At 38.5% G+C, this 26,617-nt stretch overlaps 1 protein-coding gene across 3 annotated transcripts; it reads left to right on the top strand.

Moving 5' to 3' along the window:
- Positions 1 to 1,015: 1,015 nt before the first annotated feature.
- Positions 1,016 to 25,843, top strand: PRRC1 (proline rich coiled-coil 1). Of its 3 annotated transcripts, XM_023516496.1 has the most exons (10): positions 1,029 to 1,146; positions 4,455 to 4,484; positions 5,990 to 6,112; positions 6,766 to 7,146; positions 8,601 to 8,761; positions 11,124 to 11,226; positions 14,654 to 14,817; positions 21,356 to 21,459; positions 23,111 to 23,213; positions 25,410 to 25,843. In XM_023516496.1, the coding sequence occupies exons 3-10, from the start codon at positions 6,010 to 6,012 to the stop codon at positions 25,617 to 25,619; spliced, it is 1,329 nt and encodes a 442-aa protein (XP_023372264.1). In that variant the 5' UTR covers positions 1,029 to 1,146; positions 4,455 to 4,484; positions 5,990 to 6,009; the 3' UTR covers positions 25,620 to 25,843. The 3 variants fall into 3 exon arrangements, with proteins under 3 accessions (XP_023372268.1, XP_023372264.1, XP_003782275.1); XM_023516500.1 differs by lacking the exon at positions 4,455 to 4,484 and having other exon boundaries at positions 1,016 to 1,032; XM_003782227.3 differs by lacking the exon at positions 4,455 to 4,484.
- Positions 25,844 to 26,617: the final 774 nt, after the last annotated feature.

The raw sequence follows: 26,617 nt of genomic DNA, 5'->3' as shown, positions 1-26,617 counted from the left end.
CCCTGTCTCAAAAAAAAAAAAGTTATTAACTTTTAGTGACATATCTTATAATGTTTACAACTGTCAAGTTCAAGAAATTTTTAATGTTCAAGAACTATTAATAGCTTTCTGAAGGAAGTTTGAGAACAAAAACAATTTTTATGCATTTAATACTAAGCAGTTTAAAAGGTTTTACCTACCCTATTTAATTTAACTCTGTTACTTGCCTGAGTCCTTCCTTAGTGGTGATGAGTCCTGCTATTACAGATGGAAATAGGGAGACTTTTGGAGACTAAGGAACCTGCACAGGGTATGCTGCACAGTTGGCATTAGGGTAGTCGCAGACCCAAACCAGGACCTCTAATTCCAAATTCCTTATTTTCCTCCATTGCACTCCATTTGTTTACTTATTTAATTCACTGACTTATTCGTTGTACATTATTAAACATCTAATGTTTCTAGTACTTCTTTAGATGCAGTAGATAAGGATTAAAAAGTTGATAACCTGTCTACAGTTTTTCAATAAAAAATGTGTAACACATGCTCTTGGGGGGAAAAATCAGTAGAGTAACCACTACCCTTCTCTCCCCATCCCGTGGTCCCCAATTCCTCTCTCCTGATGCAAACCAGTGTTACATGGAAATCTCTGAAAATATACCGGATAAGTCTCCTGCATCTGGGGCGAGGAGGTCCTTGCTGGAGTTGGGAACTGGAACTTGGCCGACTCATCTCCATCCCGTGGGCGGCTGAGGCACAGGAGTAAGTGCACTATACCTACTAACAAGGGCCACTCTCACGTGTAACCACTGCGGAGTGAAAAGGAGGCCAGCCCTAAAGGAGAATGCTTCCGGAGGAGAGGGACAGAGCCAAGTCCAGGCAGACAGGAGGATCCTTGGACCAAAGTACTCCGGGCTGAGTTGCCACGAGTGGGCGGGGCGATGCGCGGGGCGGGGCGGGGCGGAGCCAAGTACGGGGCGGGGCGGCGCGCGGCGACGTGGCAGCCGCTGGGGCATGCGCCGCTGGTGGCCATCTTGGAGGCGGGGAATCGCGGAGGTGAGCTCTTTACTGCATCTTCCTTGTCTCTTCCGAGCCAACTGTAGTTCTAAGCCCTGACCTCCTTGTCCCCTACTTTTCACCTACTGCGCAGGCACTCTCCGGGTACTCCAGGTGAGCGTCCGCCTGGCAGCGACGCGGGTGCATGAGGGTGGTGGCATGGCATGCTGGTGCCGAAGCCGGACCCCACGGGGCGCAGTCTGGGAGGTGGGCGGGCCAGCTGGGGCGGCGGGGTGCAGGGCTGGTTCCCGAGTCCGCTAGTCGCACAGTCCGGGCGAGGCCCTGTGGGTGCACGGGAGGTCCAGCAGACAGGGTGTGCATCGCAAGACGAACAGTCCCCACGGTGTATTGCAAGGTGGGTGCGGTCCGGTGGTCTCACCCCGGCACTTTGCTCTGGTCCAGCGACCGAGGCTAGGAGCCCCCGACCATCTAGTCCCACGCTTCCAGTTCGCTGGCCCAGGGAGAGAGGCTGGTGGCAAAGGCCTGCGGACCTTAGCCCGGCCCAGTCTGGCCTGAAGACGTGGCAGAGCTGGGGGGAAGGCTTTGGAGGCCCTGGAGACTCGAGAGTCACCAAAACCGGTCGGCCCGTGGAGAGCTAATTTTCCCTGAGGTCCTCTCAAGGGGTACTTAGCGTCGCTCCAGAGGGCTTTTGCACTCTCTGGTCTCTTTGTTCCGTCTCTGGGACCTGCTTCAGGCAGATTTGCCGGATAGCTCCTTTCCTGGGTTGGCAGAATTTATATCCAATGGAGTTTTTGTCATTCACAGTAGTTATTTTGAGGGACAACATGTATATTTATGCGATCATGACACATTTTGGCATTCCAGTCTTTCGCCTGTGCAGCCACTCTTTAACTTCGCGAACATTTATGGAATTTTATTTTGGGATTGGAGCTGAGAATGCAGAAAGAAAACTCAGACTGGGCTCTAGCGAGTGCTCACCTCTAATAGTAGAGGCAGTCGCGTGGCACCGGTACATGACTTACAGTAATGACTTTTAATGCTTTAAAGCTTAGCACAACTGCACTATTCCATTTCTTTTCATACGTCCTTATAAGTAGCCATCCACTTAAAAAAAAAGAAAAGAAAACAAAACAAAAAAACAAAACAGAGAAAAACCAAAGCACAAGCAAATTAGATTAGAAGAGCAGGGCTTGGCCAGAGGCTAAATTCTTAATTTTCCCAGTCATTTCCATCACTTTTTAAAAAATGTTGATACATTAATATTACTTTTTGTGCTGCAGTTTTAAGTCCTAAAACCATTACAAATTGATGCAACAGTAATGTTTTATAATTGGTTTTTTTAGTAAAAGGTTTTATGTTTATGCATACAAAATTTACCCCAATATTGTCATTACCCCGATTCTCAAATAATAAAGCTTTTAAAAATGGAGAGAAATTGATACGATCATTTATTTCATGTTACGGCTTTGTATTCACTGTACAAAGTTATGGCAAAGTCGTATGTCATTATTATGGCAAAGTTCCTTTGCCAACACATTTGTTAATGTTAGGGATTCTCTTCATGATTTTTATTAGCCATTTTAAGGATAAGAGAGTGGTCAGAAGAAGAATAACTCACCAAAAAATAAGGTGATGAAAGAGGTGGCTTTGGTGGGGGTGACGGGATCCTCGCAGGGGCATTTCTGTTGTCTACCTTTGATGTATAGGTACTGAATCAAAGGATTTAGCCTCCTGGGAGCCCTGTCCTCTACTTAGTGTTGTAGATCTTCCTCTACATCCACAGCCAAACCTACTGGAAGTTTTACGCATATTAATTTCACCTAGTTTTCAGTCCAATTCAGACTTCTGTCCCCACTCCTGTAGAACCTGCTCTCACTGAGTTCATCTCTGGTTTGGCAAATCCATTGAACTTTTCAAATTGTACCTTATGTGGCTTCTCTGCAGCATTTAATACAGTTGCCTATTCTTACCTGAAGCTCTCTTTGGCTTTTGGACACCACAGTGTCCCAGTTTTCTTAATATCTTTCTCCTCACCGCTCGTCCTGTGTAAGCTTGTCTTCTACTTGATTAAAGCAAGGGTTAAGACATGCTCTCTTTTCTCTTGGCATTCTCTTGTTAGAGGCTCTCATCTCAAAACATGACTTTAGAGCAGCGGTTCTCAACCTGTGGGTTGCCACCCCTTTTTAACAATGAAAATACGTTGCGGCATTAGGAAGGTTGAGAACCACTGCGGACTACCAGTACACTGATGACATGCACGTTTGTGGTTTCTAAGCTCCAGAGTAAGTCAACGTCTCTACTTAGGCGTTTCAAAGAACTTAAAGTTAGTATGTGAAAGACTGAACACTTTATGATCTGCTCCATATACCCCCCAGAAGACAACATCAAACAAACACCCTGACTTCTAGCAGTGCTCTCTCTCAGTGCATGGCACTGCCATCCTTCTAACTGTACAAGTCATGCCTCTCCCTTTCCCCACCTCCATGTCCAGTTTTACTACCTAAACATTTCTTGAATTGGTCTACTCTTCTCTCTCTCTCCTCCCATCATCTTAATCTGGGTCAGAGTTTGTCAGCTTTGGCACCATTAACTAACATTTGGGATCAGTTAATTCTTGGGTGTAGAGTTGTGTTGAAGGACTCTTAGTGGTGGCCCAAGCCTCTGCCTACTAGATGCCAGTAGTACCCTGTTGGTGTGCCATCCAAAAATATCTTTATAGACATTGCCAGGTGACCCCTGGGGGGGGGGGCATAAGCATGAATCACTCGGTTAGGTTGTTACTACCTCTGATTTGAACTGCTGTATCTTCCTTGGTTTTCTCTGTGCTTCTGCTCTGTCTGATGGTCCAGTCTGCATACTTTGGTCAAAGAATCTTTTCAAAATAAAAATTGCTAAGAAACTAGAATCAGGCTAAATGTAGGGGTAAATGGGTAAACTGTGCTACTTATATATAATGGAATAGTATTCAGCAATAAATCCAGCTATTGCTACATGAAACAACTTGGGTAGATCTCATAAAGAGATCTCATAAAGAGCTTTATGCTACATTTGAAAAAAGCCAATTTGAAAGGTTACTGGTATATGAATCGGTTTATGTATCATTCATGGAATAAATGGCCAGTGACAGGGTGACAAAGGAGTAGCCTGAGAGAGTTTCTTTGGAGGGGGTATTAGTTCTGTACCTTCTTAGTCATGGTTATCCAAGTTTGTGCATATGATTGTCAATTGCATGGCTTTGATCATCTTACTGTGGTTATGTAGATGCTGTGACTGAGAAAAACTGGATTTGAGATACTTAAGAACTCTACTATTTTTGCGTCCTCTCGTGAAGCTAAAATTTCTTCAGAAAAGTTAAATAAAATACAAATATGGTTCTTTCTGATGAATACCCTACAGTGATATTTCGTTCTTAAAAAACTCATCAATTTCATGGGTTTGACCATCTTACTGTGGTTACGTAGATGCTGTGACTGGGAAAAACTGGATTTGAGGTAGTCAAGAACTCTACTATTTTTGCATCTTCTTTTGAAGCTAAAATTTCTTCAGGAAAGTTAAGTAAAATACAAATTTTTTACTTTCTGATGAATACCGTACAATGATATTCTGTTCTTAAAACACTCAGTTCCTTAGGGTGGCTTGAAAGACCTCACACCGTCTAGGCTTCTTCCTGTCCCTCTAGTTCTCAGTCTCCTTTTCTGTTCCTTGTCCCAGGTATGTTCTTGAATGTGTCTTATTTCCTCTGCCTTACGGGACCTTTATAACTGCTGCATATTCATTTTTCTCTGTTATCTGCCTTCTTTTCCCCTTTTCCTTGCCTACTTAAGTTCTTACTCAGCAAATCTCAGCATCTCTTTCTGTTCTTTGGAACTGTGTCCCACCTGGCCTCCATCCAACTCAAAATCATATTCCTGTCAAACAGAGGTATGATCTTACCCTCAGAGCACATAATTCAGGCTATAATTTTCTGTATATTGGCTATTTTCTGTATATTCTGTACTAGAGTATGAATATCCTGTTTGTTTTTGCTAACTGTTGTATTTTCAGAGGTACCAGTATGGTGCTTGGCAGGCAGTTGACCTGCACCGAGTGATTATTAAATGAGTAAAATCACTGGAAACAAATTTGGCATAGTTAGAAGTTGGTTTTATGCTTAAGGTGGAAAGCACCTTGGAAATTTGTAACTTTTGAGAAAGTTTTCTTTATTTATATAATTCATTGTCATCTGTTAGGACTCTGATGTCTAGTGACATTTTTACTATTAGTTAACATTTTTAAAGCCTAAGAGGTAATTCACCTGTTACTGGACATGCTTCAGAATATGAACTAGGGAAATTGAGAGTTAATGCATTTATCAAGTTAAACACATATTAATTTCTTTAAATTTTAATAATAATTCACAAAATTGCTTTATAAGAGAAGAGATAGAGTTTCAAAAAATACATTAAATACAGTAAAACATCTGTAAGCTGATTGCTCAAGGATTATAACAAGTTGGTCAACATACAGATGGTCAACAGAAGGAACTAGGCCTGCTGTATTGATATGTACATGTGGTGCACGTCCAGTCTATGAAAATTAGGGCAACTTAAGGAGGTGGTCAATATAGGGACCCCATCAGCTATGGAGATTTTACTCTTGTTTTAATTTTAAATGTAGTAGTGACTGAAATCTGGATGTAAATATTGCATTTATTAAATTACTAGTTGACTATTTGAAATTTGTATAAAACATAGATCATTAGTTATGTGGTTAACACAAAATTCCTGATTATAACGTATTACAGGGAAATGTCAGATTGTTTGGTATTGAATATTCTCAGACTGTTGTCTTAGGAATTTTGACAGGTCCTTCGTCTGAAGAAAATAAGTTGCATTATAAATAGTAAAGGCAAACATCTGCCTTTTGATTTTTCTTTTAATTTTTCTCTAACTATACAAGCTTTAAAAATGCACTTTTGATTACTGTGTAATAATAGTACGTTTTTATATCTTTACAGTATACCATAATTGAAGAAAAATGATGGAAGAGAGTGGAATAGAGACAACACCCCCTGGGACTCCTCCACCAAACCTCGCAGGCCTGGCCGCTGCCGCCATGTCCTCCACGCCCCTGCCGCTAGGTGCGTGCAGTCTCACAGCTCACACTTCTGAGAATAGTGAAGACGCTTTTCTCTCTTCTCAGTCAGTCGAGAAAAGAAGGCATATATTTAAACTTCTCTAATCTTTTTCAGGATAAAGGGAAATAACCTTTTAATTTAAATAATAGAAATGGTATTTTTTGTATATATTTAAAGTGGGAAAAAATATCCCTGTTTTGCTTTAGGTAGACTTTCACACTTTATATTTAAAATAACGATAAGCCAAATTTCTCTACAATGGTAAAAATATCCTAAAAAGTGTGCGTTAGCTGTGTCTGATGTTCTGTCTTTCTGGTGATTCACGTTTTTGAGTCTTCAGTGTATAGGATTTTATGACCAAACTGGGGTGTAAAAAATGACTTTCTGTTTTTTGAAGAAAACCTACCAGACCAAAGCAGAGAGCAAAGATGAATAATGCCGCAGTTAATTTCACGTATCTGCTGCTTTTACTCATGGGATTTGAAACTCATTGGCCCTCATTTATATTTGCTGTGTTTTTAAAATCAGACATTTTAAAGTAATTCTTGGGATATGCTCTGTGAAGTTACAAATTTCATAAGAAGAAAGTACTGAGAAATTGTGAAGACTAAATAAACGTGTAATTTTGTGTATTTGTTCCCTTCACTTTTTTCTAGCTGCAACCACTTCTGTTTCTTCTCCCAACGTGTCCTCCGTGGAGTCCTTGCCGCCACAGGCGTATTCCACTCCTCAGCCGTCCCTCCCTCCTGGGGGACCCTTACCTTTTGCACCTCCCGCACCAGTTCCTTCTGTCGCACCCCTCGTGACGTCCGGAGCGCCTCCTGTTTCTCCACCGACCGCAGCTGCGCTCAGCAATCCTCCATTGTTACACTTCCCACCTTCGACTTCTGCCCCAAGTGTCCTTTTATCTGCGCCACCTTCCGGTCCTCCTATATCAGGATTTTCTGTCGGTTCAAATTATGACATTACAAGGGGACACGCAGGAAGAGCTCCCCAGACACCTCTGATGCCGTCGTTTTCTGCACCTTCGGGAGCAGGTAATTCTCTCTTTTTTAAATACTTTGAAATACACAGGTATAAGTAATGTTTTATTTTTTTTAAAAAATAATAGTTTTATTGAGATGTAAAATACGTAGTCTTTTATGACTAGCATCTTTCATTTAGAATAATACTTCAAGATTCACCCATGTTATAATGGGTTTTGGTTCTCCATTCCTTTTCATGGCTGCATAATATTTGAATGATGGATATATCACAGTTTGTTTATTCATCAGTTGAAGTTGGGTTGTTTCCTTTTTTTGTCTATTGAGATAATGTTGTTATGATATGAATGTTTGTATTCAAGTTTTTATATGGACATATTTTTATTTCTCTTGGGTATATACCTATGCATGGAATTACCAACTGACAGGGTAATTCCTTGCCGAACTATTTTCCAAAGCAGGTGTACCCTTGTATCTTCTTACCAGCAATATGTGGGGGTTCCAGTTTCTCTGCATTAGTGTTCTATTTTTAACTGGTTTCTTTGATTTCTGGAGTTACCTAGTGTCATGTTTTTGACATTTTAATTATTAAAATAAAGCTAGTATAACAGTGTATGGTTTTTATACGACCCAGGACTTAGTGTATGATTAGTATGTGGGATATCAGAAAAAATTCCAACATTTTATCCTAATGTCCATTTATAGAGAAAGGACAAGGTAAAGTCTAGAAGTCTTTTAAAACATTACATAAAAAGTTATCAAGCCTGACTGGTCCAGGGAATCGTCTTCTGGGAATTTAGAACCAGATAAAATTCAGAACCAAATAAAAGCTCATGTGTGCCAAAATTGGTGATTTGGGTCATTTCCTTCTCTAAGTCAGTTGCATCTTCATTTTTGCTTCTCTGGAATGGTTGTTGCAAACCATTTATCAGAATTTCATCTTTGTTATTTACTACCCGTTTCCTACTCTCTCTACCATTTTAGGGAAAGAAGCAACTTTCTTGTGATTTTTTGTTATCTAACTTTGCTTATCTACAAAGCAAAGTAAAATACCTTTACAAGTAAAATATATTTCACGGGATAAGTATTAATACCCACGTCTACATATATGTGAATTTTTTTGAATTAAATGAAGTGTGTGGATATGTGTAGTAATCATTTTATACTTCTGTGTGAGGGGCTTAGGTGTTCATTTATTTTTGTGGACTGAAGAGACTGGAATTGGGACTGTCTACATTGAAGTAGGACAGACCTGAAACTTCTTGATAAATCTTTTTGGTCCGTTTTCAGTCTGTTTGGTGTAATCCTATGCCAAGGGAAATAAATTTCTCTTTTGGAATTGTTTTGTTTGCCTTTTATAAGGGTTTGGGTTATTCTTTGCATTTGTAACTCAATCTCAAAATACCCGAGCATATAGTTCAAGCTACTCACTTCATATGTTGTGTTTTCTTTTTATGGGAAAATATATAGATTAAATTACACATATTAAAATTTTTGCCATTGACTAGGTATTTTACCACCTCCCATTACTCAGCAAGCTGGTTTGACATCTCTGGCACAAGGGACTGGGACCACATCTGCCATTACGTTCCCCGAGGAGCAGGAAGATCCTCGGATTAGTAGAGGTCCAGATGAAGCCTCCGCTGGTGGAATCTGGGGCTTTATTAGGGTAAGAAGTAATTTACTTTAGGAATTACGTTTAGTTTTCTTATTATAAAACTCACAGGTGCTTCCTAGAGAAAATTCTGAAAATACAAAATGGCATAAGAGGCAAATAAAAACCCTCTTATGTTTTGTGAGCAGTTTTCTGTAGTTGCTCTCAGTCTTTCGTCTGTGCGTATCTGTGCATAGACCGTCTATAGATGTGTCTATATTCCTTTAATAAAAATCCAATTGGGGTTGTGACGTGTAGATAACTATTTTGTGTTTTCTGTTTGTCTCTACTTAGCATATATCGTTAACCTCTTCCAGTCATAAAATCCTCTTCACAAGTGTGTTTTGGCGCTGTGTATGGCTGATTCCCATACATGCTACTGCTTTTGTTTCCGTGTTTTATTCCACTAATCTGCTGTTGACATCTTCTAATTGTAATTTTTTTAAATTAATTCATTTGTTTTAATTGACCAAAAAGTGGGTATATTTATTCTGTGCAACATGATAGTTTGAAATATGTATGCGTTCTGGAATGGCTAAAATGAGCAAATTAGCAGAGGTGCATTCCTCACATACGTAACTGTTTTTTGCCGTGAGAAAACTTCAAATCCTTAGCAATTTTCTAGAGTAGAACACATCATTATTAGCTGTCGTCACTGTGTTACACAGCAGCTGTCTCCTAATTGTATTCTTATCAGTAAATCTCAGATGAGCACTTGTGTAAACCTTTATGGGCGTCCCTCATCACGATGACTCCTGAGGAACACTGGAGTGAACCTTTTAAAAATGATTGACAGTATTGTTCTCCAGGGAGGTTATATCAAAATACACCATTAAAGCATTTTTTCCCTTGTCAGTATGGTTAATTATTTGAAATATAATATTGTCTGATTTAATAGGAAAGTATCTGTCATTTTAATATTTTTTTTCCCTTGACAATTGGAACGTTTTTCATGCTATTTTCAGTTCCTTGTATTTTCCTTTTGTGAATCTCTCTTTATGTTCTTTGCCCGGTTTTAAAGTGGGATGATTTTCTTCTTTTAATGTATTCATAACAGCTTTTAATAAGGTAAGTATGTACAATCATATGTTGTAGTTTTTCTTCATTTTTAGTTTACATTTTAATTTTATTATATGCCTTTTGACACAGAAGTTCTTAAATTTTCAGAAATCATGGCTTTCTTTTCTTTCTTTCTTTTTTTTTTCTTCTGAGACAATGAGACAAGAGTCTTACTTTGTCATCCCAGCTAGAATGCAGTGGGATCATCACAGCTCACTGCAACCTCAAACTCATGCACAGCTCACTGTAACCTCAGACTCCGGCAAAAATGCAGTGGGATCATCACAGCTCACTGCAACCTCAAACTCATGCACAGCTCACTGTAACCTCAAACTCTGGCAAAAATGCAGTGGGATCATCACAGCTCACTATAACTTCAAACTCATGCACAGCTCACTGTAACCTCAAACTCCGGCAAAAATGTAGTGGGATCATCACAGCTCACTGCAACCTCAAACTCCAGCAAAAATGTAGTGGGATCATCACAGCTCACTGCAACCTCAAACTCCAGCCAAAATGCAGTGGGATCATCACAGCTCACTGCAACCTCAAACTCTAGCAAAAATGCAGTGGGATCATCAGAGCTCATTGCAACCTCAAACTCCTGTTCAGGTGATTCTCCTGCTTCAGCCTGCTGAGTAGCTGGGACTATAGGCATGTGCCACTATGCCCAGCTAAATTTTTCTAATTTTTGTAGAGACAAGGTATCACTCTGGCTCAGGCTAGTCTCAAACTCCTGGCCTCAAGCAGTCTTCTCAGGTCAGCCTCCCAGAGTGCTAGGATTCAGTAGTGAGTGATGTCACCTGGCTCAAGAGTTATTTCTATTAGCAGATATGAGGTGTGCTCTTTTTATATTTTTTTTAATTAGGGAACAAAGCATAGGCTTATTGAGACATCTGATTGTTGTCTTTGAGAACCCGAGGGACAAGCTTGTGTAATGTTTTATATAAGTAAATAAATAGAAATGAAGCATTGTATATTCATAACTGAAATAACTGCATATTAACACATACAAGCTCATTTTTAATACACATATACACACACATAATGTACATATACACGAGGTATCATACTTTCCAGGTGGGTGCTCCTCCAGATCTGGTCTATAGACTGCTGCTGGTTTGCACACTGCTCTGGGTCTGTGATGCCCTAGGAAGAGAAACTGAGGGTATCATTTAGAAACTTAGTAGTGATTAGACATTGTCGGGACCTTGTTTTTCTTATATTTTACAAAAGTTGTGGTCTGCGATCTCAATCCTGAACATCATGGTATTCTATGCCTAGGGTAAGTATTTATACATCAATTTGTTTTCTGCAGGGTGTAGCTGGGAATCCTATGGTGAAATCTGTGCTTGACAAGACAAAACATTCAGTAGAAAGCATGATCACAACGCTGGACCCTGGCATGGCTCCCTATATCAGTATGTACATAAGTTAGACCAGTATCTGCCGTAGTGTCTAAAAGTGCGTGTTAATGACAGCCACTAAGTATAATTCTCAGTTCATTTCCACTGACAATGTTATCGGTGGAAATTCCTGTTATATGCTTCCATTAAGTTCATTGTCAAACTTAGTTTTTAATGTTATTAATTGATCTTTTTCTTAGTTATCATTAAATAAATTTTTAAAACTCTTCAGAATGAACTTCAGAGGAGTAAAAACTATGAATTCTTTTTCAACTGACTTTAGTTTTACATATAGGTTAGCATTGCTTTATATAAGTTTTCTTTATTCACTGCTGACATTTGAAGTGATTCTTTGTACTTGGTTTTGACATTTCTCTAGTTTTCTGTTTTCACTAAATATGTTTATGCTTAACTCACAAACATTATTTTTGGAGAAAGTTAACCTAGTTGTTAATAATATCTGATTACTAGTTTTGTTGGAAAAGCTCTTTTAACTACCTTTGACCCTTTATAATCAAGAATCTTTCAGACAGTTAATGTAGAGATGCTGTCTGCTGTTTACATGTAATATCCAATATGTAAAAAATACCGCCAGGCTCAGTGGTCAGTTATTAATAATCTTACAGATAAAAATTTATGAGGCAGAATTGTATAGCAGATACCTGAACAGAAATTTTTTGTGGCAGTAAAAAGCCAGTTAGCTTTCATAAGTTCTGACTATGTTGGTCATTTACTGTCTAGTGATTGTCAAAGGCTAAGACATAGCAGTGACTAAGTGCCATTGATTGAATACTTTTGCCACACACTGATTCTCATAAGAGCTCAGCAGGGGAGGTGGTTTCCTCAAGTTTTGGGTTAGGAAGGTTGGGTTCAGAGAGATGTAAGTTATTATCTTAAATCACACAGTTTGACAGAGCTAGACTGAAGACATGTTTAATTTTTTATACTTAGCCACTTTCCCTTTCTTGAATTATTCTTTGTATTATAATTGAGGGATCTGGACTACCATACATATCGATTTCATGTATTTATAATCAGCATAATATTCTTTTCTTCATATGTACATATTTTGGATGCAGGACAGAAAGGAATTAATGTTTCTGGAGCTCTTGCTGTTGTAATGGGTGTGCTGTGTCACACTGTGAAAGCTGCTCTTTTATCTTTATAGCAAGCTCCATGAGGCAGCAGATATTTTCTACAGAGAAACAATCTCAGTGACTTCCCCAAGGTAGTGCAGCTAGTAAATGGTAAAGGCAGGACTCAGGGTGGTTAGTTTCTCAAACCAGTGGTCTCTGTGACGTCAGCAAAAAGGTGTAAGACCAAAGGGGAAGAAAGATACAGAAATGAAAGTTTTATTACTAGCAAATATCCTAACTAGTAATAACATAATCAGTCACTGTTAAAAAGTAATAAAACTGAGTGTGAAAAAGCAGGCATCTTACTGACAGCAAAAGCAACACCATTCTGATTTAACAAACTCAAAGTAAAACTACCAGGATTTTTATGCATGTATTCTAGAACTCACTTGATGAGCAATTTATATCAAGAAGGCACAAGAACTATTAGTTACGGATTTTAACACAGTTTGACTTTCGGATTCCTCATTGGTTCTTCCTTACTGTTAAGGGCAGGACTACCCTTCACGAACTGAAAAGCCTGTTTGGGCTGAAGCTTAATGGAATATTACTTAGCTGGGGTCAAGATATGTCTCACGTGGAGGAGAAAAATACGAGAAGTATATTCTTCTCTCGGGTGTGACCCATTTTGCTTTTGGGTTCTAGTAACTTCTGAAATTCTCATTAACATCTTTAAATTCTCAGTGAAGATGTTAATGAGGAGACTGGAATCCATGATAGGAAAGAAGATACCTGGAAAGTAACTTCACTTGTTCCATGAGATATTTCGCAGGGAAAACAGCCTTGTTCCCGTGGTGAAATCTGTTACAAACAGCGTTCGTGGGAAATCTCTCTTATCAGTGACAGCCATGAAAGCCGCGTAGCAAGACAGGCTGTGCTTAGAACGGGGTTTTGAATTACCTATATCACAAAACGTTAGGGTAAGAAAAGTAATGGAATGTTTATGGTCAAATTGTTCTGTCTAGAAATAATAGTGCCTAGGTTTATAAAATTGATAACTTTTAGATGTTTGAAAATATTTTTATTTCATATCAGTCTTAACCTTTTAAAATTTCAGTTTTACGTATGTTAGATTCGTTTTCATATTTGCTTGCATATTAGATTAGGGTGGGAGTCCATATATAATTTATAAATAAGTATCTTTTTGTGATCTACAGTGAAAAAAACTCAATGATCCCAACATTTAAACTGTTTTCTAAACAAACAGCATATTTACGGTAGTACTTGTTTATTTGGTAACTTCCATTGGCCTCTGTGAGAAGTTATTATCACCGAGAGTCTTCATTTGCATTTTCTGTGTATAGTGTCCCAAATGTGTAACTTCACAAACTACATATTTACTTTTTATGATTGCTCCATAGCTGAGGGACTGGAAACTGGTGTCACATGTGTTCGAAGCTTGTGTATAATGAATGTTCTTCCTAACCAACCAACAGCAGAAAAACCGTTTTGATTTATAACTTTAAAAATACAATAAATGAGTTTATTCAGCGTTTAAACTAATGAGAAAATGATACTTGGCTATAAATGAATAGAATGATTTAGTAGACAGGCTGTTTTTGTATCTGGTATATCATTATTTCCCAAATTGATATCTAGGGAATGCTTTGTAGGAGCCGTTATTAGATGCCAAGAAAGTACTTCATGAACGGGTTAAGTATGGAAAGTACTAGATTAGTCATGATTTTTAACCTTTGGGTTTCTCATAGTCCTTGAAATGTTAATGTGCATAATGGATTTCCAAGAAAGAAGTATGATGTGCAGTGTCTCCCAGAGTCATTTGTCTGCAGACTAATTTTCAGGGAGAGCTACTAATATATTCCGCAGTAGCATTTCATAGAAGAGAGAAAATCACGCTGTCAGTGTGGCAGGTGGGATCCTCAGAACCATTAGAGAGTGGTGTGTCCATATTCTGCTTGCATGTAAGACTCACTCAGATAATGCATTAAATTCCCATTTTTAAAATTCAGGAAAAATTAGTAGTTTGGGGCTGAGCATTTGTTGGAATAGCATGCTGTTAGAGGAGAAGGTGAAAATGTGTCTGGCTGTATGAAATGGTGGTGAGAAAGAGGATTTCAGTGTGGCAGAACGAGCTTTGAGTCCCGAGGTTAGTGCTTAGTAGCTGTGACCTGGGGCGAGATGGTCAGCCTCAGTTGCAAACATATAAAAATGGTGGTGATCTGTATGGGTAGTTTTATGAGGTAGGTAATACTGACATTAATAAAATGTTGGCACTTGATAGGATAGTAATTAGGAGAATTTCATTATTTTAATTTGGAATTGAAATTTTCTTTTGCCCTTTGTAGAATCTGGAGGTGAATTGGATATTGTAGTGACCTCAAATAAAGAAGTAAAAGTCGCTGCCATCCGAGATGCCTTCCAGGAGGTCTTTGGTTTAGCTGTGGTTGTAGGCGAAGCTGGACAGTCCAATATAGCCCCACAGCCAGTGGGCTATGCGGCTGGATTAAAAGTGAGTAGCAGAACCCTTTCTTCAGAGTATGGAAACTGGCAGTTAATTTTTTCATAATTTTGATAATATTCCTGTAGTCTCTGTGGAGCTATTAGGTTTTTTATATACCAATGTAATGGTCAGCTTTGCTTTGAGTTCGACAACTCTGTAGTCTTATGAAGATACAGTGGACTTGTAGTCTGAGGAAATCTAAGATGGATTGATTTCAGTTATTATGGGAGGGAAGAAAGCAGACAAGAGAAGAGAGGAAGAGAGCACAAGTGTAGTCTTACAAAGATCCTCTTACTACAATCCAGCATTAACCTTCAGATTGCTGAAATTATAATGTCTCTTGAATCCTTTGAGCTTTTTACTATCACCATTAATAGTATTAGAATGTTGAAGTTCTAGGAATTCTGCCCTCTTCCCACACTTTTTTTTGCTCTCTGTGGTAGTGTTACCAACACATCATGCGGGAACAAAAGAACAGTTCACTGGCATGCAGACATCTCTCCCACCCTAAAAACATAAATTGCAGGAAACCCCAACACGTTTTTGACTTCCCTCCCCCAGGACCCACCTCTTCATTTTGCTTCCTTTTGCAGCAGAATTCCAAAGAGTTGCCATGATTCTTCTCCAGTTCTTCTCTCTGGGTTCTCTTAACCCCGCACAGGCAGGCTCCCCCTCTGCTCCATCGAGAGTGCTCCAGAATCACTCTGCTCTTTATCTTATCGGACTTACCAGTGGCTTCCCCCCCCCTCAAAATAATATGAGTGTACCCATTTTTAGATTACCTTGTTTTCAGTTCTAAGGTTAAGTTCAAGTTGCAGTTGAGCCCTTTACCCGGGGGGTCTGCCGAACAGTTGATCATTCCCTTCCTTAAAGCCTTTTCCACTTCACGCCTGGGTTTCCTCACTTTTGGCTTTTCTTCCGTCCCTGACTGCATATTCCTTCTGTGCTTTCCTTGCTGGTTTCTCCTCTCCTCCCCTCCTCCTAATGGTCACCTTCTCCGTCCATCCACTCCCTTGGTACTCTCACACCACCCATGGCTTTAAGTGCCATCTCTGCTACAGTTCCAGAGTTGTATCTCACCTGAGACTCTTGTCAACTCCTGATTTATATAAAGGTTGCCTTGTTGATAACTTTACTTGAGTATTACTAGACTTAATATGTCTAGAACTAAACTGCTTTTCTTTTCTCTAAACCTGCCCTCCTCCCAGTCTTCTCCATCTTAACTGATAGTTCTATCCTTCTGTCTTCTCAGGCAAGGAATCTTGGAATCTTCCCTAACTTCTCTTGTTATCTCCTCCGAATCCATCAGCAAATCTTGTTGGCAAGACAGACAGTTACCATTTTTCACTGTAGCTGTGTTCTGTAAGGCTGCTGCAGACACTGGATTAATGAATACTGAACCATTGCTCCCAGGGGAGATACAAGGTTAGGTCCCTGTGCGCCTCTGGTCACAACATTTTCAGAGTCTATAAATACATAACTTTGTTTTGTGTCTGTTTCTGTGTAATTACATCTTTATAAACCCACACAGGCACATGTGTGCACTCTTTAGATTCATTAGCGTTGGACTGTCACAACCTTATAGCACAATATAACTCGTGTTTGAATGACGCTTATTTAACACACTCATATTTTCTCCGTAAGGGACATCACATTTGTCCTTAAGAACCATAGACAGCACCTCAGTGCTATACTTGGGGGTCATTTCAAACAAGCACAAAAATGCAAAAAAGTGGCACTAAGTTAACCTCAACAGAGATGCTTATTTACCTTATGCCCACAGAACAAGAGAGTGCTCCCCTGTTCACTCTCAACTGGGGAATGTGCATCAGGCAACTCAATTTCTCATAGGTCTGTGCATGTCTGATTTTGAAGTTACTAATAAAATTTTAGTAGTCAGATTCATAGTCAGGGAATCCACCGATAATAAGGATCAACTGTATTTACGTTTATTCTCATTTATGACATTCTGTTATTGTATCAAAGGAGCTTCTGATAGCTTACATTATTGAAGGCATCCTTTGAGCCGGGCACACGGACACCGTGCCTATATTCACTCAGGATGAGGTAACTGCATAGCATGTTGCATTGGTGGAAAAGTCTGTGGCATTGGCTATAATTAGTCACCAAACATAAACTCACGTTAACACGAGGTCTGTTTTTTATATAGAGATGGGATCTTGCTCTGTCTTTTTTGTTTATATAGAGATGGGATCTTGCTCTGTCTTTTTTGTTTATATAGAGATGGGATCTCGCACTGTTCCTGCACTAGAGTACAGTGGCACAATCAGAGCTTACAGTAGCCTTGAACTCCTGGGCTCGGGGGATCTTCTTGCCTCAATCTCCTGAGTAGCTGAGACGACAGGCACTTGCTGCCAAGTCAGGTGTTAGTTTTTCTTTCTTTCTTTCTTTTTTTCTTTTTTTAAAACAGATAGGGCCTTGCAGTGTTGTCCAGGCTATTCTCAAATTTCTGCTCTCATGTCCGTCCACTTCAGCCTTCCTTCCAAGTTGCTGGGATTATAGGTGTAAGCTACCATGCCCAGGAACACTAGATTATTTTTAATTCTATTAGATAATGTTGCATAAGTTGAGGTCCTTTTTAAAATTATATTTAGCACTTTAAAGTCATTTTTAAGACACATACCATCCCTAAAATCAGTTTTCTGACCTGGGGGCTGTCAGGCAACAGTTATGCTATATCTAAATGTAGGATATTATATATAATCTGAATGAAATGACACGCTTCCTGCCTTTTGACTTTTCCTAAGGGTCTGTTCTTAAGCAGAGCAACACTACCAAAAGCACATGCACTTTGGAGCATTTCTGCTTTCTGGTGGGTTTCCCTTAAACTTGAGTCGCAGTGCACTTGTTCAGTAAGGCTTTCCATGGTAGTTGGGGTTTGGTCTTTATAAAATAGAGAAAAACTGATGACTGTAGGGGTTGAGATCAGTCTAGTCTTGAAACAGAATCAAAAGAGTGTGCCCATGAGTGTGTGGGTTTGTGAAGATGTAATTAAACAGAAACAGGCACAACAATCTAGTTGTAAAACAAATACGTAAAAACAATAATCATGGGCAGCACCTGTGGCTCAAAAGGGTAGGGTGCGGGTCCCATATGCCAGAGGTGGCAGGTTCAAACCCAGCCCTGGCCAACAACAACAACAAAAAACAGAAAACAATAATCATGCAATAATCTAGTTATACATAAGGTAAACTATAAGCATCTATGTGAGTGATTTTTACTTGAAAGACTAGAAGAAGTGTGATGGAGGTTGGACTTTCAAGTTTTCATGAATGTGTTTGGAAGTTGGAAAAAGTTTATAGATCTGGGAAGGAATTACATTTCACAATTTCATTTCAGAGGGTAACCTGAAGAAAATCCTAACATAGAAATAGGTTATTGAACAAAGAAAATGGGTGAGTGCATGTCACTGAAACTAGACAGTAAAGCAAGGGCTTTCTATATATTATATGTATGTGATATGGAGGCTGATAACGGTATTACTTTTCTAAAAGGATAGCAAAAGAATTTAATTCTCTAATAAAGGATATTTAAATCTGAGCGGTTAAAAATTGAAATTTTCATATGTAGTATTAGATGATTAGAATTTAAGGATTTAGGTTTCAAGGTAAAAATTTGGGCAAAGATGGCGAAAACACTGGCAGCTAGAGTGACAGTTTATGGATAAGAGGTTTTAGTTATTCAGAAATGTCATGACCGAGTCCTGAAGTGTGAGTTTGTCATCGGGGACATGAGGAAAGGGGGAAGATATGTGAAGGATTTAAGAAGGTGTGTATGTTAATTAGGAAGAAAGGGAAAGAATTTACAAAATGTTAGCAGTACAAATGGAAATGAATTTATGTAACTGACTTCATGGCAAGCTTCTTTCTTCATTACAGCTTTTGAAACATGGGCCTTTTTTTGTTACATTGAGTATCATTACTAAGAAGATATTTAAAATCTATTGGTATTAGGCTTGAAAGGCTGGTGGGGATTTTTCCTTCAAGAAAAGCCTTTTTTTTTTTTATGTTATTGGTAGTTCAATTTATCTTGCTGTTTTAATTAGTATTTGACATTTTTTTTTTTGCTAATGGTTTTTGCCCTTCACAGTTCAATATATGAGCTCTTTTGCTACAATTTTTTCTACAAAGTCAAAACTAAAATCCGTTTTAGATTTAGATTTAGCAAAGTTACTTCTGTATTTGTCAGCTTTTCATTGTTTTTCCCAGAAACAGTAGAGGGAGCTAATGAGAAGGAAAATAAGGTGGAATCTTAGAATAAAACATTTCAGACCCTTTTTTTTCACTATTGGATTTTGCTTTATTTTATTTAATTTATTTATTTTTTGAGACAGAGTCTCACTATGTCTCCCGCGGTAGAGAGCTGTGGCATCACAGCTCCCAGCAACCTCAAACTCTTGGGCTTGAGCAAATCTCTTAACTCAGCCTCTCAGGTAGCTGGGCCTACAGGTACCTACCTCAACACCCGGCTATTTTGTTGTTGTTGTCATTGTTGTTTAGCAGACCTGGGCTGGGTTTGAACCCACTGGCCCCTGTGCATGTGGCTGGTGCCCCAACTACTGAGTTACGGGCGCTGAGCCTATTAGATTTTATTTGAAGTGAATGGATTTTCTGAACTATACTTGTCTTTTAAATATATGAAATTATTTAAGTAAATAAATCAGTCCAAGTTGCTTAGTATAAGCTGTTAGAGTGTAAGCTGTGAGAGCCTTCATGGATTGTACTTCAGTTCTGAAGCGATTATCGTATGGCCTCTCCTCTGCCTAATTCTTGATCTCCTGCATTGGTAAATACAGGTAATAAAATTTCATTCTCATTGGTAGGGACTAACGTTAATATGTCTGTATTTGTAAATGTAAAAGAGGTTATATTTAATCAGTGCAGTGGTCAGAGGAAAAGAGAGGCCAGATATAACCCCCTTTTAATTTTCTTCTAGATTTTGTTTATCAAAAAAGAATTAAACTTGTCTGTCTAGCTCATTATCCTTTCTCTCATGGGTACTGGTTAATTTTAACTAAATATTTCACGAATCCTGTAAGTTACAAAGCCCTGTATTATAGGATAGTAAAAAAGGAAAAAAATTTAGTCTCTGTTTTCTGGAAGCATAAAATCTAGGACTATTTTAAGGTAGTACATAGCTAAGATATCACCTTCAAAGACTAATCTCTAAACATCGCACTAATCTAATAGTTCTAGGGAATTAACATTTATTGACGTTTTTTCAAAATGAAAATTTAGACATAGCTACCTCCTGGAAGGAGGGAATTAGGCAAATTTACAATATCCAGTATAAAGAATTAAGTTCTTCCTTGTTATTTCCTTCAAAATCAACAGCTGCCTCTTTATTGTTAGATTTGTGATGCCCTATTTACACTATTTGTATTCTTCACATTCACTACGTAGGCCTTCAGAAGCTTTTTGTTTTTTTCTTTGTTCAGTTTTTTATGTAGTAAGGTCTTACTGAAAACCTGTTAGATTGAACACTGTACTAGGCACTAGAAATAGAAGAGTGAGCACAGATATACAGTGTCTTAATGTCGCAGTTTAAATCCTCATCCTCCATCCTTCCCCTTGACAGGCCGGTATCCTACATTGTCCTAAATATTCTTACTGTTCTGGTTACAGTCGTCACATTCTCTCCCTGTATTACCTGTCCCCTGAAACGAATTCAGTTTGCTCTAGAAGTGTCCTAGCCTTTTTGATTTTCGTTTACATGATAACTGACTGCTTAATCTCATATGTTCTTTTTGGTTCTCCCAGCCTTAGTAAAACTAGGTGTATTATCCATGGCTAGTTTTGTTCAGAAATAGAAAGATTTTTTATCTTGACTTTTGCATATATGCTCATCCTGTCATTCATGATCACTGCTTATGAAATGATTCAGATAAAAGTAACAAACAGCAACCTTGTCCTTAGTAACCCAGCGTTTAGTTTTCTACTATGAAATACATATTTAATTCATGGTTTTGAGTTATATGTACAGTGTTCTCAGCCCCTCAGTTTTGCTTCATGAATGGAATGAATGATAACTCGAATAAGCTTTTTAATACATTTTGCAGCTTTTTATTTTAAAAACCAGTCATTTTGGGACAAGTATATTTGAAAGGTATCAGAACAAAGAGAAAAGCGTTTATTATCAATATTATTGCCTACGTGAATTCAAGAATCAACTATAAAACACTAAGACTGATAAAAGATTTTTATTCAGTAAGATGGCCTCTTGCCAGATCAGCATTATAAAATGCATAATTTTCTTGTATTAGAAAGTGATATAAAAGTAATACATTTTACAATAGCAGCCAACATAGTACTGCATAGGGAGTAATTTGGAAGGTGTACCCCCTGCTCTTCATCCTGAGGAAGCGTGATTGTGCTTTACCATGTTCTGCTTTGTTTACTTTTCATTATTTGGACATTACAGTGAGTATGGGTTTGTGTGTAAATGTATGCATGTATTACTCGGATAAGTTAGTGTGTTTAACATTAAATAGTTTGAAACGGCTTCTCCCCTCTGCTTTGTTGTTCAGGGTGCCCAGGAACGGATAGATAGCTTGCGTAGAACCGGAGTGATTCATGAAAAACAGACAGCTGTGTCGGTAGAAAACTTCATTGCCGAATTACTACCTGACAAGTAAGACGTTTACTGTGTCTCTGAGAATCCAAGTACAGTTAGGTCTGAGGGCTCACATGAAGCCTATCAAAACATGTCTTCTATTTTATAACCAGAGGAAAGTATTTTCCGATGCAGGCTGTATCACTTAACTAGCTGTGTGTTCTGTGTAGGGTAGCTGATGTGTCTATTCTTGTTTCTCTCCTTTAATTATAAATAAATAAGAGATGGTAATATTATAGCACTAAATATAAGATGATACTGTGATTTATTGACTGGATATGATTGACCACACATAGGAACACAGTCATTCACAGTGATTCAGAACAGTGGGAGGGATGGGCAAGAAGGAGGGCCTGACGGCGGCTACTGGGTTTGAGTTTCTGCCGAGCACCATTTCTCATGTATTTAGTTTAAGCCTCTAGACAGCCTGAGTCATTATTTTTGAGAGCTCTATATTTTTAATAGATGATTTTTTTATGGGAAGATTTTTTTATTTGTTGAATTGATTTATATGAAAATAATTTCCCTTTGTTGAAATAGACTTTCTTTTGTAATCACATTGTGTTTTTTCTTTTTTTTTTTTACTTTTTGGTTTATTCAGTTTTGTATAATAATGTCCCTCACACTTGGTGTCTTTAATATGCAAAAAAAAAAGTCTTCCAGGCCTGGACATCTTACATTTCCCACAGTGTCAGTCCCCCCCCCCCCAATTCTGTTTCTCTCTCTGTTCTTCAGTTTGGACATTTTCCGTTCACCTGTCTCCAGGTTCATTAATCCTGCCTTCTGCTGTGTCCAGCCTGCTGTTAAACTCATATGTTCAATTTTACCATTTTTTGTATTGGTTCAATTTATCTACTAAATATCTGTACCTATTCCTCTCTTGGGACTTTTTTTTTTTTTTGCAGTTTTTGGCTGGGGCTGGGTTTGAACCTGCCACGTCTGACATACGGAGACGGCGCCCTACTACTTTGAGCCGCAGGCACCGCCTCTTTGGACTTTACTTCTGTTCCCTTGAATATATGAGTCCTAGCACTTTAAAATTCTCATCTGCTTATCCTATTATCTCAGTCATGAGCGCTTTAGTATCCTTTTTCTTTTTGGTTTGAATATTTGGTACTGTCTCTCTGAATGTCTAATACTACTAAATAAATAAATAAATAAATAAAAATGACCCTAGAGTAAAAGTAAACCCTGGAGTTTCGCGTTACCTTAGGAAGGCCCACTTTCCTCTGATCACCACGGGTGTAGAGTGTGAGGAAAGGAAGGAGTGGGGCTGTCTGCTCTGGTCACCATCTGAGTCGAGCCTGGGTGGGAGTTCTCACATATGGTCACTGCCTTCCTGAGAAACCCTTGTCATAATTTTAATGACGCTGCTTTTTAGGATGTCCCTGTCTGATAGTTTAGTATGTTATTTACTATAGATATTATCATACAAGTCAAGAAAAAATTGCAAAATAAAATAAACTTGGCTTTACGGAAACTTCACAAATACCTTGTCTTGACTGCGAAAGTTGTCATAAAATATGAAACATTGATTATTAGCTCAAATAAAGTACTGTCATTATTACTTAATTTGAAACACAGTTTTAGGATATGAACTGCATTTTTGTCTAGTGATTATAAATTTATGTAGCCTATAAAAACTTTGAAACTCATAATTGTGTCATAGATGGTTTGACATTGGCTGCTTGGTGGTTGAAGATCCCGTCCATGGCATTCATCTAGAAACATTTACACAGGCCACACCAGTACCTTTGGAATTTGTACAACAGGTTGGTTTTGTTTTTTTTTTTCTTTTCAGGTTCATTGTGCTTCAGAGAAACTTGCAATATTATTGTCAAAGTAAAAATTTGTGTTAGATTGTCTGTTAGAAACATGTTCTTGTTTTTACTTCATTATTACATGGCTAATAATTATTTTTCTTATTTTTTTCTTTGTTTTTATGATTATTTGATCATGATCTCTACTTTGAGGTCGGAAAAACATGACCTCTTCTGCTTGTTTTATGTCTTCTTTATTTCACATTTTATTTTCTCTGTGTCGCTTGTCTTTGGTTTTCCTCTTGAGTTCATCTTTAGTAACAAGACAACATTAGAAACCTTAGGTGATGGACACGTGTCAGTGTGATGGACACAAGGCATTTGGCTAGAAATAACCGCTCTGATCACCTTTAGCTAATAAGGATTAGAAAACCGTATGTGCCAGAAAATCGAAGCAAACGTCAGAACTGAGGATAAAACATTAGAAACCTCGTGATTATGAGGATGCTTCTGCCACTGCCTGTGTTAACGTTGCTGCAGGTCTGGGATTAGCAAACAGGCTCACAAACAAATCCGCCTGCCACTTGTTTTTGTAGTGAGTTTTATTAGAACACAGCCATGCCAGTTTGCTTACATAAGGTTTATAGCTGCTTTTGTACTACAGCAACAGAATTGAGTAGTCTCAGTGTAGGCTGGTCCACAAAACTTAAAATATTCACAATTGGGCCCTTTTCAGAAAAAGTTGGCTGACCCCCGTGTTAGATGACCATAGCAAAATAATTTTTATTTTATTTTTAGGAGCACATATTGGAAAGAAATAGACAGGGAAGAATGAAATGGTCCAGGAAAGAATGAATTGGGCCAGGTGTGGTGGCTCAGGCCTATAATCCTAGTACTTTGGGAGGCTGAGGCAGGGGGCTCTCTTGAGCCCAAAAGTTCAAGACCAGCTTAGACAACATAGTAAGACTCCATCTCTACAGAAAAATAAATGAGTTGGGAACAGTGGTACACACCTGTAATCTCACCCACTGTGAAGCTCAGAATTTGCTTGAGTCTGGGGAGTTCGAGGCTGCAGTGAATCATGATTGTGTCACTGCACTCCAGCCTGGGCAAGAACCTGTCTCTTTAAAAAAAAAAAAAGGTCACCTGGGAACTGGTTAAAAAAGTAGACCCTTAAGCCCTAACCCAGAACTACTAGATCAGGCTCTGTATTTTAGTAAAATCTTCTGGGGGTTTGTATACACGTCATATTTTGAGAAGCACAGTTCTGCATATGTTTCTGAGGACTTTAGTAATTTATCTCCTGCTTCTCTTCTTTGAAACACGGTGAAATACTGATAGTATAGTATGCATTTTGGAAGCAAATAGTAGAGCAGGGGTTCCCAATGCTGGGCTGCTTGTATCAGGTTTACGCAGGAGCTAGTTCTTAAAATACTGTACTGTTTCTTTTGCGGCAACACAAAAGTTCCTCAGGTGATTATAGTACACGGTATATTTGGGAATCACTGTACAGGTCCAGTCTACGTATGGATACACCACTCTGGCCTGTACCTAACACATTAAGCCAGAAAAACCACATCATTCTTAGACAACAAGCAATGAGTTTATTTTTCTCTCATCCTTTCATAGGTAGATTTGAGTAGTAATATATATAGATTAGGTCAAGTATAAATGATGTAGCAATAGTTTATATTGTCCTAGATTGGATATTATTTGATTGTTTGAGAATGTATTGAATCATATTAATCATATTTCCAGCAATGCTTTCTACACATTAATTGAGGAACTCTTGCCTGAACAAGTTAAGCAGTTTTCCTCTCTCTGGTTTGAGTTTTATTCCCTTAAAAAGATAACTTTGGCCCTGATTTTAGCACTAATCTCATGACTAACCTGAAGTGACACTTCGTGTAGAACTGGAACTGAAGCCCTCTAACTCTTACCTCTAGTGATGGAGTCTTTAAATTTAAGAGTTGGATTATACAACGAAATGAGCTTAATGGGGATATTTTAAACAAAGTAGATGGTGCGAAATTATTTTGATTCTTTTGTAGCTTTGTAATTGCATACAGTTGGCAGCATGGCTGTGTTTCTCCGGGTTAGTCATAATCTATATAAAAAGTCATCTGAGAGAGTTTGAAATGTCACAGTGAGTTCCAATGATTTTTTTTTCGTGTACTAAAAGTAATTATCTGTTTTATTTTTCTGCAGGCTCAAAGTCTAACTCCCCAGGACTACAATCTGAGGTGGTCAGGCCTTTTGGTGACGGTGGGCGAAGTCTTGGAAAAAAGTTTACTAAATGTCAGCCGGACTGACTGGCACGTGGCCTTCACTGGCATGTCACGCCGGCAGATGATCTACAGCGCAGCCAAGGCAATCGCGGGCATGTACAAACAGCGCCTGCCACCCAGGACCGCGTGAGGAAGGCTGGTCTAGGGCCCGGAGACATCCGCTCACTTTTAGCTCAATGTTAAATAAGACATTGTACCTTCTTAAATTGAATAGCTTTAGTGAAGCCAGCAATTTTTATAATTTTCCCGTAGGCTGCAATTTTTCTTTTTCTAGAAAGGCATGATGTCATTCAACAGATGAAAAGAAATCCTTTTTGTAATAATCTTATTTCAGATATCATAGTTCTCAAAAAAGAAAATATACAAATACATTTATAGCACAATTCAGTACATTAAATTTATAAGGTGGAAATTCACGTGCAGAGACATTAACTTAATGATACGTTCTTGATTATTTTGCTTTTTTAAAGAAGACCTAGTTAAAGGGTCTGTTTATTGAGTATTCATTCTCTAACGGATTATTTCTTTTTGCTTCATTTCTTCCCTGTTAATCTTTGAAGCTTCTGTATGTGCATGTGACCTCAGGTCTGCAGTGCGCTCCACAGTTTACCCTAAGACCCCTCCTTGTGGGGACAGGTCACACATTTCTATGTGTGTTTTAACAAAATGGGCCAAATTAGCGAATCGATCATTTCCTCCTCTGGTCATCGTGTGCGTACACATATCATCTGGAGAATTAAACTTTTTTCTTTTTCCAAAATTTTTGGCATTTCACAAATTTGTACTATAAACGTTGGGGTGATACGTTTTATTTTTTCATTGTTTTGTGGCAGCAAAGGGGCAAATGAGTCAAGTATATTTTAAATCAGAATTACTTGTGTTATTTTTGTATAGTACTTTTTCAGTACTTGGAAGAATAAACTTTGACAACAGCCACTGTTTCTGCTTCCACTCCTATTCCCTAGACGATGGTGGAGAAATTTTTGCGAGGGTGTTATTTTGTTGCTTCTGGGATGGTATACCTGTTAGTGTAATTAAAGTTGCTCCTTAGTCTGCCTTAAACAGTGCTGTTCTAACCTTGTGCCCTTCTGCCTTTCCTTTCATGGATGTTTTCAGAGAAACTATTTT

The sequence above is a fragment of the Otolemur garnettii genome, unplaced genomic scaffold (genome assembly GCF_000181295.1).
Source record: "Otolemur garnettii isolate 467f Iridium unplaced genomic scaffold, OtoGar3 scaffold00003, whole genome shotgun sequence".
Lineage (NCBI taxonomy): Eukaryota > Metazoa > Chordata > Mammalia > Primates > Galagidae > Otolemur > Otolemur garnettii.
Note: the sequence above shows the minus strand (reverse complement) of the source record. Positions and strands in the feature narration are given on the sequence as shown.

What these genes read in the sequence shown, in the direction of transcription:
- PRRC1 (XM_023516500.1), top strand. Translation starts at nt 6,010, where the DNA reads ATGATGGAAGAGAGTGGAATAGAGACAACACCCCCTGGGACTCCTCCA. An exon ending in CTCCACGCCCCTGCCGCTAG is followed by an intron (nt 6,113 to 6,765) that starts GTGCGTGCAGTC and finishes ACTTTTTTCTAG; the next exon opens with CTGCAACCACTTCTGTTTCT. An exon ending in GAATCTGGGGCTTTATTAGG is followed by an intron (nt 8,762 to 11,123) that starts GTAAGAAGTAAT and finishes TGTTTTCTGCAG; the next exon opens with GGTGTAGCTGGGAATCCTAT.